The following is a 15,270-nucleotide window of genomic DNA, read 5'->3' as shown; positions in this document are numbered from 1 at the left end:
AAGACTGAGTTTTTTTTCTTCTGGTTTTTAGAGAAGTAAATTTGTTTTAGCATTAAACTGTTGGGGGATTTTTCTCCTTTTTTAGGATTTTGTACTTAGCCGCTGCTATTGTTATTTGGAAACAGCAGCATAGTCACAGTTTTATTTTTATTATTTTTTTTATAGATATGCGATTTCTTCCTATAGCCCAATAGACTGAATTGGAAAAAAGCCTTCCATTATAACAGGCATGAGAAAGAGGCTTTGGAAGCGTTTTTGTTGAAGATTGGTGTTTTTAAGGTTTTTTCCTCAATTTACCCCCTTCAGTCACATATTTCTTTTTCTGATCAAGGGAGCAGTTTTTCCAGAGAGGGAAGTGAAAACTTGAACTAACCTGCTTTTACTTGGCTGTCTATCATTTGGGTGCAAGATGAGGTGTTTTTTTTTTGTTCTTTTTTTAAACTGGGATTTAAAAAAAATCTATATGTATAAAAAAACAAATCTGCAGATGGTTTGGCAGCTGAAGATGGACTTTTTGAAAAACCTGAGCAGAAATTTGAAGAAGAAAAAAGTTCTCTTACCAGCACATCTCTATGCATCTGTTAATGGAGAAGAATAAAACTATCGATGAACTCAAGCAATGCCTGTCTGGCAAAAGTTACATGGAGGGGGTGGGAGGGGATTATAAACTGTGCCTGATTTCACAAGGAATCCATTCTGTTATTTTTGGTGCTGTTGGCTACTTTATCAAAAAGAGAAAAAAAAATCAATAGCATCCTTTTGAAAAGGAATTTAAATATATATATATATATATAAAGTGGTTGAAGCCAGAAGTGCTTCTTGGTCATAGATGTGCAATCTCTCTAACATTCCATTTCCATTCCACTGCTGTCTCAACACATCACACAATCAGCATTAATATAAATATATTATATTATTTTTATTTTTTTTATATATATATATTTGTTTCCATTCTATCTAGTTTGCAGATCTTGCAGTAGAGTTGGAAATACTTTAACGATCACCTTTTAGAGCCACTAGGTCTGTTTTTTGTTTTTTTGTCGTGAATGTGAAAATTATTTTTTTCATTTGCCATTTTTCCTGTTTCTTGCTGAAGAGTAAAGTGAAACAACAACAACAAAAAATCACACTTTTTTGTACATATGCTTGTAAATTTTTTTAAATACTTGAGCCTTCTTCTGGGGATTTGGGGTGGACAGGGGACGGTGAGAAGACAAGATGAAGAAAAAGCCTTACATTTCAGTTTCTTCATCATATGGTTTGGATGCTTACAGGGTTCTTCTTGTAACATAAATAAGTGCTGCTTACATCACTGAACAACAAAAAAAAAATGGTAATTTGCCCCCCTTTTTTCTGGTTGTTTGTATGTATGGGACTAAAGGAAAATAAAAACAAAAAAAGGGAAAACGTCTTCACAAACGTGTTCTTTGTTTCATGACTGAACAAAATTGAAAACCGTAGCTAGCCATATTGCACTGAACTCGCCAGTGGTAACTATTGGGAGAGTGTCCTTTAATACAATTTGTTGGTTGTTGTTGCAGAAGACTGAACTGTTTTGGGTTTTTTTTCCCCCTTTTTTTTAATATTTAACAATAACATAAAATGAGTCAAGTGTTTTTCCAATGTGGTTGTCCAGTTTTATGGCCTTGCTGTGTATTTTTCCCTCTTGACAGTAAAACTTCTATGACTACAGCTTACAGGTTGACATTTAATTTATTAGCACTGTTCTGCTCTCTTTCCTAGTGACGGAAAGACTCCATGTTGTTTATTGCCAGTTTTGTTTACTTTTCAGTTTTGTACAACAAGGTTTAATAATAAATAAGACAAATTGTTTTTGAAAGTGTGTCTGTTTATTTAATTACAGTGTGATATTTTCCTTTTTTCCACAATGAGTACAAAAAATACTTTTAATGAAAATGTGGATATTCGTAATATGATACATATTTTTTCTGTTATAGACAATCGGCATAGGAATATTATTGAAGTGTTTAGCTGAATCTGTGAAAGACAGCTGCTTGAAGTATGTTCTTACTAAGTGGACATCTAGCCAGTAATTCTTTTGGCCTAAGAAGTGGTGGAGTGGGCATTGAAACTAGTCAGTGGTGATTTGTTGGCACTAACAAGCTAATGAGATGGTGTTCAATATACATCTGACTATTGTGGCTTGGAGGCACACTTACCTTTAGTTTTTCCAAAAAGAAGTAATAAACAGACATTTTGATAAGTCTTTTGTTCTGTGTAAATAGATTTGTAGACACCTGTTGACATCTTAATTGTAAAGAGGCTTTTCGAGTTCTGTGACTGATGCAGGAAGAACAACTTCAGCATTAAAATTTTCCTTGGTACTTTCAGGAAAAAATTAGTTTGTAGTGCGACTTACATTGCTGAAAAAATTCGTAAATGGTTCTGTATGAGTCAGTATGCCCAATTCACTTATTCTTATAGCGGATGATTCAAATGGGAGACTGAGAACTGATTTAGGACCCGTGTTGGAAGCGGATTCTCTTTAATCATCTTCGTGAAGGATGTCCTGATATATTTTTATCCAAAAGTGCTCCAAAGGCTTTAATTTGAATTTTGATTGTGTTGGTATTTGAGACCTTTAACAAAGACAGGTCTTTTCTGCCACAATTGTATAAATATATTTCATACTCTTGACTAAAGTTTGTAAGTGGAATGTTTTCTGGATTTTGGAAGGGTTTCTACTACTAGTGGACCAAGGCCTTCATTTCTTAACCACTTTTGTTCAAGAGCCAGGTCATTAGACATTACTTCTTTGGATCTGGGTGATAAAGACCCTGTTGAGAGAGTAGATCCAGTGTATTCGGTATTTTCCCAATTCTGTTGTGAGCCAAGTGAAGTGCTATGGAGAACCAGCTCCACCAAGGCCAAAATGGCAGTATCGGCATTACGGTGGCTTTGTCCCGTGGAATTTTCCTCAATACCTGTGGAATCATAGGTAGGGGAGAAAAAAAAATGCATGTTTGTATAGTCCTCCTAAAATAGAAGCTACTAGGTGTCAGGCTAGGCCCCTTACTTTCAGTGATGGGAAATCAATGCTTTAGCATACTAAGACATTTTGGATAATGCTATGCTTCCAACTTTATTGGAGCAGTTTGGGAAGAGCCCTGATCTCAACCTCATCAAACACCTTTGGGATGAAGTAGAACTGAGATTGAAAGCCAGGCCTTCTCATTCAACATCCGTGCCTAACCTCATAAATGCTCTACAGGGTGAATAAGCAACAATTACCAGAGAAACACTCCAAAATCTTGTGGAGCCCCTTCCCAGAAGAGTGGAAGTGTCCCAATACTTTTGTCCATACTGTATAGTGTATTTTTCTAAGATATATTGTAGTGATAGAGTACAGAGAGTTGTCATAAATGGTACATTTTCAAGCTGGACAGAAGTGGTAAGTGGTGTTGCTCAGGGTTCTGTCCTGGGACCAATTTTATTCAACATTTATAAATGACCTTGCAATAGGCGTTGAAAGTCATATTTCCGTGTTTGCAGATGACACTAAACTCTGTAAAGTAATACAATGTGAGCAAGATATTACTTTGCTGCAGAGGGATTTAGATAGACTGGGGGACTGGGCACACAAATGGCAGATAACATTTAATGTAGATAAGTGCAAAGTTATGCACTTCGGGGTAAGGAATGCACAAGCAACCTACACCCTAAATAGTAGTAGGATAACAACAAATGAGAAGGATTTGGGAATTGTTATAGACAACAAACTAGGAAATAATGTGCAATGTCAGTCAGCAGTTGCTAAGGCCAGTAAGGTATTGTCATGTATAAAAAGGGGCATCAATCCGTGGGATAAAAATATAATTTTGCCCCTTGAATATGCTGTGCAATTTTGGGCACCTCTTCTAAAGAAGGATATTATAGCACTGGAAAATGTGCAGAGGCGGGCTACAAAATTAATAAAAGGAATGGAACACTTTCGTTATGAAGGTTAATTAATTTAAATCTGTTTAGTTTAGAAAAACAGCGCCTCAGAGGGGATATTATAACATTATATAAATATATTCCATTGTGTGGAAATCTATTAATAAACAGGACTATGCACAGGACACGCGGTCACGCATTTAGACTGGAAGAAAGGAGATTTAGTCTAAGGCAGAGGAAAGGGTTTTCTACATGTCATGTAGCACTACTTTGTAAACAAACAGATCAACTACATATCTCATGCAAACCCTACATTGTGGGTATACATCAAAAAGATCTGATAGACGGGAATGCCTATAACATTTTTTCATACATAAGGTGTACAATTGTTTCAGGCTTGAAGCTTTGTGTTTTTTACTTGCAATTTTACTTGTTATATTTGCACCCCTTTGGTAGATGCTAAACCATAGTCATAAACTGATGTCGCACAAGTAACCAGAACATTGATGATATGACTGCTTTGCCATTAAGGTATTCTTGGCAGCACGGTCATGTCTACAAAGGACAGCAGCACTAATAATACCCAGCGGACAAATTACTTGTTATATATTCTGTGTTATGGTCACTTGTTCACATCTTTTTTGCATCATTAATGGTTTTCTGCACCCAGCGAACATCGTGACTCAGAGGGTCTTCAGTCATTAGCAAAGTAGCTTTCTGCACTGAACGTTCCAACTGTAGTTGCATACTAACTTACTTCATGATAAATTAACACCTCATTCCAAACAATTACTTATGGAGTGGTAGGGTAGATTTGCAGGTCTTCAAAGACACAGGTTGACTATGACTGGCTGACAACGAGTTATGTTACTTCCATTCCAGTCGTAAGAGTTAGGCCAGGCTTATTGTAGTACTTTTGGTTGCTGTAACATATATGGATGATAATTTATTTTGTGGGATGCCCAGGGACCGTAGGACCATGGGGTGGAATGTATTTCCTTGGGCACAGGCATAAATCTAAATTAATTTAATTCTGACATGAATTGGGGTCTTTAAAACAAATCTACCAAACTATTCAGGTATATATTCACCTTTTTCTTTTGTGTGACACAGAAAGGTGGGAGAAGAAAGTTTCAAACCAGTTTCACTATTTTTCCACATCAAGAAGCCTGCCTAGTGCCAACAACAAATATCAACTTACTGTAGAAGTCTGACAAGGTAGTAGTTGTGAGGAAAATGTGTGTGAGACAGCAGGCTACTTTATTATTAGGTACACCAGTCCAGTTGCGTGTTACCACAAATAACTAATCAGCTAATCACATGGCTGCAACTCAATGCATTTAGGCATGCAGATGTCGAGACAACTTGCTGAAGTTCAAACCAGGTGTCAGAATGGGGAAGAAAGGGGATTTAAGCGACTTTGAATGTGGCATGGTTGTTGGTGCCAGACAGGCTGGTCTGAGTATTTAAAAAACTGCTGATCAACTGGGATTTTCACGCACAACCATTGCTAGGGTTCACAGAGAATGGTCCGAAAAAAAGAAAATATTCAGTGAGCGGCAGTTGGGTGAAAGTGCCTTGTTGATGTCAGAGAATGGGCAGACTGGTTCGATATGACAGAATAGGCATAAACCTATCTGGAATTTAAGACAAGACCAAAAACTGATAAAGGTCTGAGCCTTTACATCAGGAAAAATGGATAGACAGCTTGAGCCGATTGGTTCTTACGAACAGTTTAAATGAAAGGGACACCAGGCCGAGGAGAAATTCTCCACAAAGTTGATCATTGCATTTATGTTGCCGACTCCACTAACAATAGCCATAGGATTAGTAATGTGATAAACACCACCTAAGACACTGCCTGCGTAGCTGTAGAGCAAAATAATTGGAAGAGGTTGAATCAAAAGAATACTGGTTTAATGAAGTTAATATTCTCAGAGGTTATTCCCATCTTTTTATGACAATACACTGTTTCCAAATCTCCCTCCCAAAAGGCATTATTCCAGAATAAGATGATGAAGCAGTTGTAAATTTCCCAAGGCCTCCAACTCATTTTGTTTGTGTAGTATTGTCAGAAATAATACACAATAATCCATAACTGTTGGCGATATAGTTTGATCTGGTAATGGCACTCTGGAACGCTTACCGAAATATGAAATAAAACACATATTTAGCTGTGCAGCATGCAGATGTTAGAAATTGTTTTTCTGAACAAACAAAAACAAGGTATAAGATTCCATGTAAATATGTTCCCCCTAGAAAATGTACTATCATTTTTTACACTGACAGTTACTTTGATACACATTTTTTTGTGTAAAACGGTAAATGAAAATGTCCTTCGGTTATGTTTAAAAATATCTGGCTTTGACAGAGAGGGACAAGTTATTTTTTCTGCCCCATCATTCACATAGAGGCAAATCACTGCATTCATGTGGCATTAGTGTCACTTTCATCGCTGGCATCAGAATTTGCCATTGCGCCGTGGCCTGCCACACCTGCTAACACGGATTCAACGTGGACATCCTCATCATCCGACTGTATAACTGGAGACTCGCTTCCATCTTCGCTGTTGTCTTGACTGGCAGAATCCGTGCACGTAGAAGACAAAGAAGAAAGTTTTTGCCTGAGCTCAGCCTGGCTAGGGACCTGAAGTGTAATATCGCTGTGACACGAACTGTAATCAGGGCCGCCTTCAGTATAAACAGAGAAATCAGACAAAAAAGAAAAACTGTTAACAGCTTGCAAAATGCAGTCTTTATCACTCATGTTTAGCCTACAGTGACCTGTTTGGTAACAAATATTTAAATTTAAAGACATAAAAAAATCTGGTAATAAATGAACAAACAGCTGGATTCCTGTTTCTAGTAGGATTGGGTAGTAGAGTTGTGCCTCCATTGAACAGGGGAAAGCAGGCGTGAAAGGGGTGTGAGTGACACATAGTACTTTTTTTTTTTATTATTATATAGACCAGGTGATGCGGACAGAATGGTGACTCCCTTGCGTGTCCTGCCTGTGTTACACCTTCCATCTAGTCTATTGAAAAGCATTAGCAACATACCTGTGGACTCTCCTGGTGTGACCCAGACTTTTGGGGTAAAGCCAGCCCTCTTTCCCGGGTCACTTCCTTCTTATCGACAGTGGAAAAGCATTTGACCCCCACCTACATCCTGCCCACTTCCCTCTCACTAAAGGCTGCCTTGGACTAGATCCACCCCAATATACGGCTAAGCCATCCCCTTCACAAAGCCACTGCCAAAAAAAAAGAAAGCTCCGGGTAGCCTTCCGCAGGAAGTTCCCGCATTGACTTAGTAATATATCAACCCTCAACCCAAAAATGTTAAGTACTGTTTAAAGGAAACCCAGTTTGTTAAGTTCAATATGACTTATAAGGACTTATTGAGGTAATCTTAAATCTAGTTGGTTCCTTCCCTTTTAAAACTCTGAACGCAATTGTGTGTATTTTTAATAAAAAATCTGAAAAACGCCAATTCAGATATGAATCTACTTAAAATTTTGTAAAATCTTGATGTATTAAGGTATTGGAAAAGAAAACCTCAAAAGAATGGCATAGATGTGAACACATTAGAATACACTTAAAGGGGGATACCACTTACACAATATATCGTAACACACTTTCCTTGAACCTTTTGAAGTTATTGGCAGGCCATTTTGTTTTTTTTAAAATGAACCCCTAAACCCTCTCATCAGAAAATATATTACTGCTACAGGCTAATTTGTAGGCGACTACTTTTGGGTTTTAAGCACATTGATACTGGCTTATAATTAGAACCTAGTTTATTATTTGTAATATGTAAACAGATTTCCATCAAAGGAAAATTAAATTTGCATTTGAAGCATACAATAAAACAATTTTGCCAAGGGTTACATCAATACAAAGTTTAAAAATTAAAATCTAAAGCTTCAATATGTAACGAGCAACATGAATCTACGAGACTCAGCAGTGCCACATTTCTCTCAGCGGTGCCATGTTTCATTATGCTTGGTTGGACATTTCTTGATTGCACAGGATCATTAGGGAAAGGCATCCCCCCCCCCCAAAAAAAAAAACCTCATCGCTCTCATAAGGGGTGTAACTATGTATTGTTTTGCAGCACAAGGCTATTTGAATACAGAGTATTAAATGACTAATCCATGTAAATGCTTTATTTCAATTTTATCACAATGTACAGTCCAAAACAAGAATTTTGCAAAAAAAAAAAAAAAAAAGTATTTATGGTTTCTCTCTGTTCCTTCTCTTTATCCAGTTTCTGCTCACTAAATTCAAATAAGCATGAACTTTGTTTACTACAATCTGTTGCACAGCAAGTCCTTGGACGCTGCTCCTAAAAATGATAGCACAATGTTCGATTTATGGAATTATCTCAAAATTAATTTTGCCAATATGGCATATAAAGTCAATATTGTTTTATATAGTTTACAAAGTTTAAAAACAGCTTACTTTGTCACCAGCTTACATTATCTTTCTCGCACGCCAATGAAGGATACAGAAATATATTTTTACTTAGAGACTTATCGCATAGGATTCATCCAGTACCATATGTAATTGTGAAATATTCACTATAAGTATTTGATATTACTAACCCAAGAGGTCCATGACTAAAAACTTAACAAATAGGTAAAAAGTAACAGATTAAGTAATAAAACCAGCTGTACCTATCATAGGAGACAACACATTGTCTTCTCCTCCAGAATTTAAAAAGACATCTAGTGCTTCTTGATCCGACATGTCCATTAGGTCCATTTGCTCCAACATGTCCACATTGACTTCCATTGAAGACATGCTCCCGATGGGCTCTTAAATGGGATATCAAGAACATTTTTACGTCATTGGATTTGCCCACAACAATGAGCACTTACAGTATGAATGAAAGGAGAATAAAATTGAACACACAACAGAAGAGAACACATTGCAAAACCCTGCTTTATACATTTGTAATGACTTTAACAACTGCACTTATCACCTCATTCACCTAGGTTTCTCAAACATTTTTACTTAGAAGATTTGTTTAACCCCTTCGTGACAAAGGCTGATTCTATTTTTTTGTACCCTTCGTGACAATGGCTGTTTTATCGTTTCTGCGGTGTTTGTGTTTAGCTGTAGTTTTCTCTTAACCCATTTACTAAACCCACACAAGTTATATATTGTTTTTTTCAGGACAAGAAGGGCTTTCTTCAGACACCATAATTTTTTTCATATGATGTAATTTCCTATAATAAAAATAATAAAATATGACGAAAAATTGAAAAAAAACATTTTCTCACTTTTATTTGAAAAATCTTTTATTCATCATAAAAAACTACTGAAAAAACCTGCTAAATAGATTCTACTATTTGTCCCGAGTTTAGAAATACCCAATGTTTTTATGTTTTTTTGCTTTCTTCTACACGTTATGGGGCAATAAGTACAAGTAGAGTTTTGCTAATTCAAAACCATTTTTCTCTGAATCTGGTAATTCTGTCTCTATGTGGTATTTGGGGCATCTTTGAAGCCAGCAAATTAAATTTACCCCACCAAACCATATATTTTTTAAAACTAGACACCCCAGGGTATTTTAGATGCTGATAGTTTAACCCTTTCCATGCACAAATCCTACCACCAACCCTTGTCAAAGTTTGTGATAGTAATTGTTTTTGGTGTTTTTTTTTGTACTTCAGGTGTGAAATTACAGCTCCTGGTATATGTTGCTGTCACACAACACCCCGATATGTGTTCAGCAACATCTCCTGAGTACATTGATACCCCACATGCATGGGTTTGTCAGATTGTTTGGGGGCAAAAGGGCCACATTTGGAACATGAGCAATTCAAATTCAGTAGGAATTTTACATCTGGGTAAAGAAAAATGCTTGTACCCAACTATCAGTAGGGACAGGTTACAAGAAAGCCTGGCCTATCTCCAAGAAGGGATTTGATCTAGCACCTTAAGTGGTCCCTCATGCCACGGAATGGACACAGGGTTCACTTGACAGTGCAAATAAAAACGCTTAAAAATGGAGGAGCAAATAAAAGCTAAAAAACTGTAAATGTAACAAAAAATTAAAAAAAAAAAAAATACAAAAATGGAGCAGGAACAAAAAAAAATTAAAAATGGGAAACTGTGTGATACAGCTTGAAGCAGTCACCGACAGAGAGTGCAGGTTTTCCAGGGCAATCTGGACAGTAAAATGTGGTGTCCTTTCTTTGCCCCCTGCTGTAGCATACCCTGCATCTCTTTTGGGGATTCTGCTTCTTTGCTGTAGGGGGGATTTTAAAAATAAAATGGGTAGCCCCAATTCTGTTGGTTCCCATCACTACTTGGGGACCAGGTGCATCACGGTACAAGATACCTGAAATTACTTCGAGCTGAAACTGCAAAAAAGACAGCTTCAGCCCAGTGTCTGCTTTTTTGTGCAGCAAAAAAGCGTTATAGGTTGCAATTTGCATTAGGTAAATTGCAACCTTCTTGTACCAGGCCTTTGTCTTCCTCATAATGAGGTAGGGCTGTAGGAGTTGATCTGACAGATCAACTCCACCCATGTGCTTGTTATAGGCCCTGATGCACACTGGCTTTGTAGTGACCCCAGCTCTGCCACGGACAGAAACCTCCACGGTTCTTTCATCGTGGATGGTGCTCAGCATGCACACCTCTTTTCTGTCCCTGAACTTCAATGCCAAAAGCTCCTCTTGGCGTAGAGCTGAGGTCTCCCCCTTTCCTAGCCGGGTTCGTACCAGGTGTTGTGGGAAACCCAAGCGGTTCTTTTTTATAGTACCGCAAGCTACCGTATCGAAACAATACAGCAGCTTGAACAAAGGGACGCTTGTATAGAAGTTATCTACATACAAGTGGTAGCCTTTGTTCATAAGGGGGAATATTAGGTCCCAAACAATCTTGGCACTGGTGCCCAGATGGTCTGGGCAACCTGGAGGGTCAAGGTAGCTATCCTTACCCTCGTATACCCGGAAGGCATGAGTATATCCTGTCTCGCTCTCGCAGAGCTTATACACCTTCACTCCATACCTAGAGCGCTTGGAAGGAATATACTGCTTGAATCCCAACCTTCCTTTATATTTCATCAGGGATTCATCCACGCAGATATCCCTTCCAGGTGTATAAACCTCTGGAAACCTGGCAGCGAGATGGGTAATCAGGGGGCGGATTTTGTAGAGCCTATCAAACTGGGGGTGCTCCTTAGGGGGGCACAGGCTGTTGTCGCTAAAGTGCATGAAACGAAGAATCATTTCATACCTTTGCCTAGTTATAGTTTGGGCATAAATGGGGGTACTAAAGATGGGGCTGGTGCTCCAGTAGGAGCGGATGGAGGGCTTTTTTATAATGCCCATTAACATTGTGAGTGCCCAGAATTTAAGAAATTCTGGCACGTCAATGGGAGTCCATGGCTGTTTTGCCCAAAAAGAATTAGGGCTAGCAGCACGGTGCTGCTGGGCATAAATGTTTGTTTGTGTGACAATGTCTCCCAAGACATCGTCTCCCAAAAAAACCTGCACAAATTGCAGTGGAGTGAATCCTGTAACATCAATATTGATGCCAGGAATTCCAGAAAAAGGAGGGATAGCTGGCTTGTACCTATTAGGCGCTACCCATGCCTCTGGTGCACTGCCACGACTACGTGTGGCAGGCGTCCTAACAGCCACAGATACATCACTAGATGTATCTGTGAACTGACCAACGTCAAAATCTGACGCTGTATCAGTGGCCTCAGAATCTGTGGCCAAAAAGGCATACGCCTCCTCAGCCGTATACCGCTGCATGGTAACAATTGCAGCAAAAATAGTGGGGAAGGAAAGGGTTAATGGCTATAATAAAAACTAAAAAAAACCACTAAAAAAAGTAAAAAAAATGTAAAAAAAAAAAAAAACCCCAAAAACAATTGCCACTATGCAAGATCACTGTTTATGCAGTGATCAATGGCAATGAAGGGGTTAATATTATATGGGTGGCTCTTATAAGAGCCTTTGGATCAATATATATATATTTTTTTATTAGAGAATACCTGAAATACCAGAAAACACACCGATCTGTCTCTCTCCCTCACTAGAAACAAGTGAAGGAGGGAGGCAGATCCAATACTGATCAAAGGCAATGTTTAGAAAACATTGCCTTTGATTTAGCAAATCATGATCACTCTTATGAGTGATCTGACCACTAGGGGTGTTATTCACTGGATGTCCATGACATCCAGCAACACCCCCCCCGATGATGACAGCAGGCTCCGCCCCCCGGCTTCATGGGCGCCGCCATCTTGAAACACCGCGTGTGTTTCGAAGACGCCGGCACCGGGAAGGTAAGTTGAGCATTTAGGAAGCGATCGCGAGTCGCTTCCTTTGCTAAACAGGTGTTGCAAAGATGCCTCGATACTGAGGCATCTTAGCGACACCAGCTAAGCAAAGGAAGCGACTCGCGATCGCTTCCTAAACCCGTTTTTCGGCGGCGGGCGCCGCCATGTTTGCAGTCTTTCAAACATGTTTTTTTATTTGCTCCTAGGAGCGATCGGGGGGGGCCGGGAATGTTTTTTTTGGTGTTGCTCAATGCCTCGATGTCGAGGCATTAGAGCAACACCGTTTGAGTGAAAAAAATCGATCACGGATCGATTTTTTCACCCGTTTAAAGACGTGCCGGTCCTGGCACGTCAATTGTCATAATCGTCACGATTTTCGGTGACGTGCCCGGACCGGCAATTGTCATCAAGGGGTTAAATATCGTTAAAAACTTAAACAAGTAAACACTATAGCATTACTGGCACTTAATCCACCTAAGCTGCTCCCACTATAAGGTTTAAACACAAACATCTGCATCTCATAATTCCTTTGCTGAATTTGAAAGTGATTTTAGAGAGTGTGTGAGTTTGACTTCTTCCAGTAATGACTAAAGCAGGGAAAGCAAACAACTTTCCAGCTGAACGCTACAGCTCAACAATGCTGAAGAAAAAAAAATGACTGTATGCAAGCTGGCTGAGGACTATGGGAGTTGTAGCTGAACAAAAACTGGCAAGTTACCTGCAGGACCAATGCTAGGCCACGGTTCAAATGTTAAGTCAGCTACCCTCAAGCCATTCTACAACACATCATTAATTAAGTGGCCCCTATGTCTAAGCTCCCTAGTCATATGCAGCCCTCCATAAAAAGTTGTTTATAGCACACCATTATTAAACAGGGGGTTTAACTCCTCTCCAAAGCTCTATGGCAGGGGCGTCCAACATGCGGCCCGCCAGGGCAACCGATCTTACGCGAGCCGCACCTCAAGCCCTGCTACTTACTTGTGGGAGGGTCTTCTGGACTGCACAGAGGAAGCGGAGTTCACGTGACATCCTACTTCCTATGTGCTTTAGCAGAGAAGGCAGAGGGGAGGCCGCGCCCCCTGCTGAAGTCTGTGAGCGGCACCGAGGAGCTGCAGTGCAGGTAAGGGGGTGGGGAGGGTGTTTGTGATTGTGAATGAATCTGTGAATGAATGATTATATGAATAAATGAGTGTGTGTGTGATAGCATGGATGTGTAAGTGCTGGAACCTAGGCATGATGGGACTGTGATTGCTGTTAGCAATCACACTCCTATCATGCCAAGTCAGCCAGTACATGCTGAAACCTGGCCAGCTGCCCCCCTTGTGTAGTGATGCTGCCAGCAGTATGGGGTCTGCACTTACAGCCACCCTGTACCAGCATGTACTGGCTGACTTGGCATGATAGGAGTGTGATTGCTAACAGCAATCACAGTCCCATAATGCCTAGGTTCCAGCATTTACTGGATGGATGTGTAAGTGCTGGAACCTAGGCATGATGGGACTGTGACTACTGTTAGCAATCACACTCCTATCATGCCAAGTCAGCCAGTACATGCTGAAACCTAGCTAGCTGCCCCCCTTGTGTAGTGATGCTGCCAGCAGTATGGGGTCTGCACATCACTTACAGCCACCCTGTACCAGCATGTACTGGCTGACTTGGCATGATAGGAGTGTGATTGCTAACAGCAATCACAGCGAGCACAGTCCCATCATGCCTAGGTACCAGCTGTTAGCAATCACACTCCTATCATGCCAAGTCATATTGCTAATTTTGTCCAATTGTGTGTTACCTACTTTTATTAAACATGTGAGTTTTTATTATTATTTTTAAAGGTGGGGGTCATTTTCGGTTTTGGCTAAGTGAACCCTGAATGTTTTGGTCCAGAATTTTCATTTTAGTTCATCCCTAGAATAAATCTAGGGAATCCTGAATTTGTAGTCGCAAAACTTTCAAGGCCCAGAAATCAGTGAGAGGAAGAGTAAAGGTTTTGTGTCATTTTACTTTATTTTAATCTGCATATTTTATTAAAGGCCATATTTTTTGTCACAGTGAAAAATGAGTGCGGCCCGCGCACGTATACAATTCTGATGAAGTGGCCCACTGCAGAAAAAACTTGGACACCCCTGCTCTATGGGTTTTCAAGATTAGCTACACAGTCCCAAACTACAATTATATTACTGAGGTACAGAGGCAAGGTTCTGAGATGATGTACTCAGACATTCTATGCACCATATTATAAATTAGTACAGGCTTGCCTTAATGGCAAAACAAGATAGTCTTCTAAGAAACCCACAGAGCCAAGTAAGGAGACCCTGGAAGCAACAATGACAGATTCTTCATTTGTGTATAAATAAGAGTTATATGCACCGGTGTTATTACCTCGTCTTTCTGATATTTGCAGGTATCCGGTAGAGAGGTACTGTTCCATGTCCTGCTGAAATGCTTCCTCAAAGAACTTCTGGCGTTCCTTCAACTTCATTTGCTGGGTGTATTCCATTTCCAGAACTTTCTGGGTATGCTCAGCATCCAGTTCACCTACACAACACAGGGGGGGGGGGGGACTGGAAGTATGAGCAATCTACAAGGATCACACTTTATAACTTACAACAATGTTATCCACTTATCACTCTAGAATCCATTTATGAAGAATGTTTTCTGTGTTCAAATAAGTGCCAGTTCATATAGAATTCATGCTCTGGGATGTTATTTTCAGATAGTACATAATAAAAATGGTCTTACGGCTTTAATATGTGAAAAGACACTCATTTATTTATGGGGCAGATTTATCGTATTTGTACACAAGGTACTTCATGTCCCATCAAAAAGGATTACAACAGGTTGAAGGTGCTGTTCCATCTACATTGTTGAAATTAACACTTAAAAAAAAACAAACAAAAAAACCTAGAAACATAAATCCTAGTACTGTCATAACTCTTCCCAGTAATAATTCTTTAATCAGGTCAAATTTTGTACTCATATTTTTTTTGCCAGGAAGACTTATTTGTCCCGTGACAAAAGTAGGCACTGATAGGTTTTTGTCATAGCAACAGAAAAAAAGCTTATTTGATCCTTGTGT

General features: G+C 39.4%; 1 protein-coding gene and 1 non-coding gene across 2 annotated transcripts in view; both read right to left on the bottom strand.

Annotated features, from left to right (window-relative positions):
- Positions 1-6,324: 6,324 nt before the first annotated feature.
- LOC149278654 (dysbindin-like) overlaps positions 6,325-15,270 on the bottom strand; it is a 74,428-nt gene continuing 65,482 nt past the window's right edge. Inside the window, exons 8-10 of the mRNA XM_089501898.1 lie at positions 14,574-14,729; positions 8,572-8,712; positions 6,325-6,587 (exon numbers count right to left, since the gene is read on the bottom strand). Coding sequence (XP_089358024.1) covers positions 6,325-6,587; positions 8,572-8,712; positions 14,574-14,729 — 560 coding nt within the window. The remainder of the gene's footprint in view (positions 6,588-8,571; positions 8,713-14,573; positions 14,730-15,270) is intronic.
- On the bottom strand, positions 9,763-9,892 carry LOC149278655 (small nucleolar RNA SNORA35). The gene has a single exon (XR_016278632.1). It is a non-coding gene; the product is annotated as a small nucleolar RNA SNORA35 (small nucleolar RNA).

This window comes from Sceloporus occidentalis, unplaced genomic scaffold, assembly GCF_023333645.1.
Source record: "Sceloporus occidentalis isolate IW3139 unplaced genomic scaffold, rSceOcc1.0.p SCAF_186, whole genome shotgun sequence".
NCBI classification, from domain to species: domain Eukaryota; kingdom Metazoa; phylum Chordata; class Lepidosauria; order Squamata; family Phrynosomatidae; genus Sceloporus; species Sceloporus occidentalis.
The sequence above is the reverse complement of the archived record's forward strand: the minus strand, read 5'-3'. Positions and strand labels throughout refer to the sequence as shown.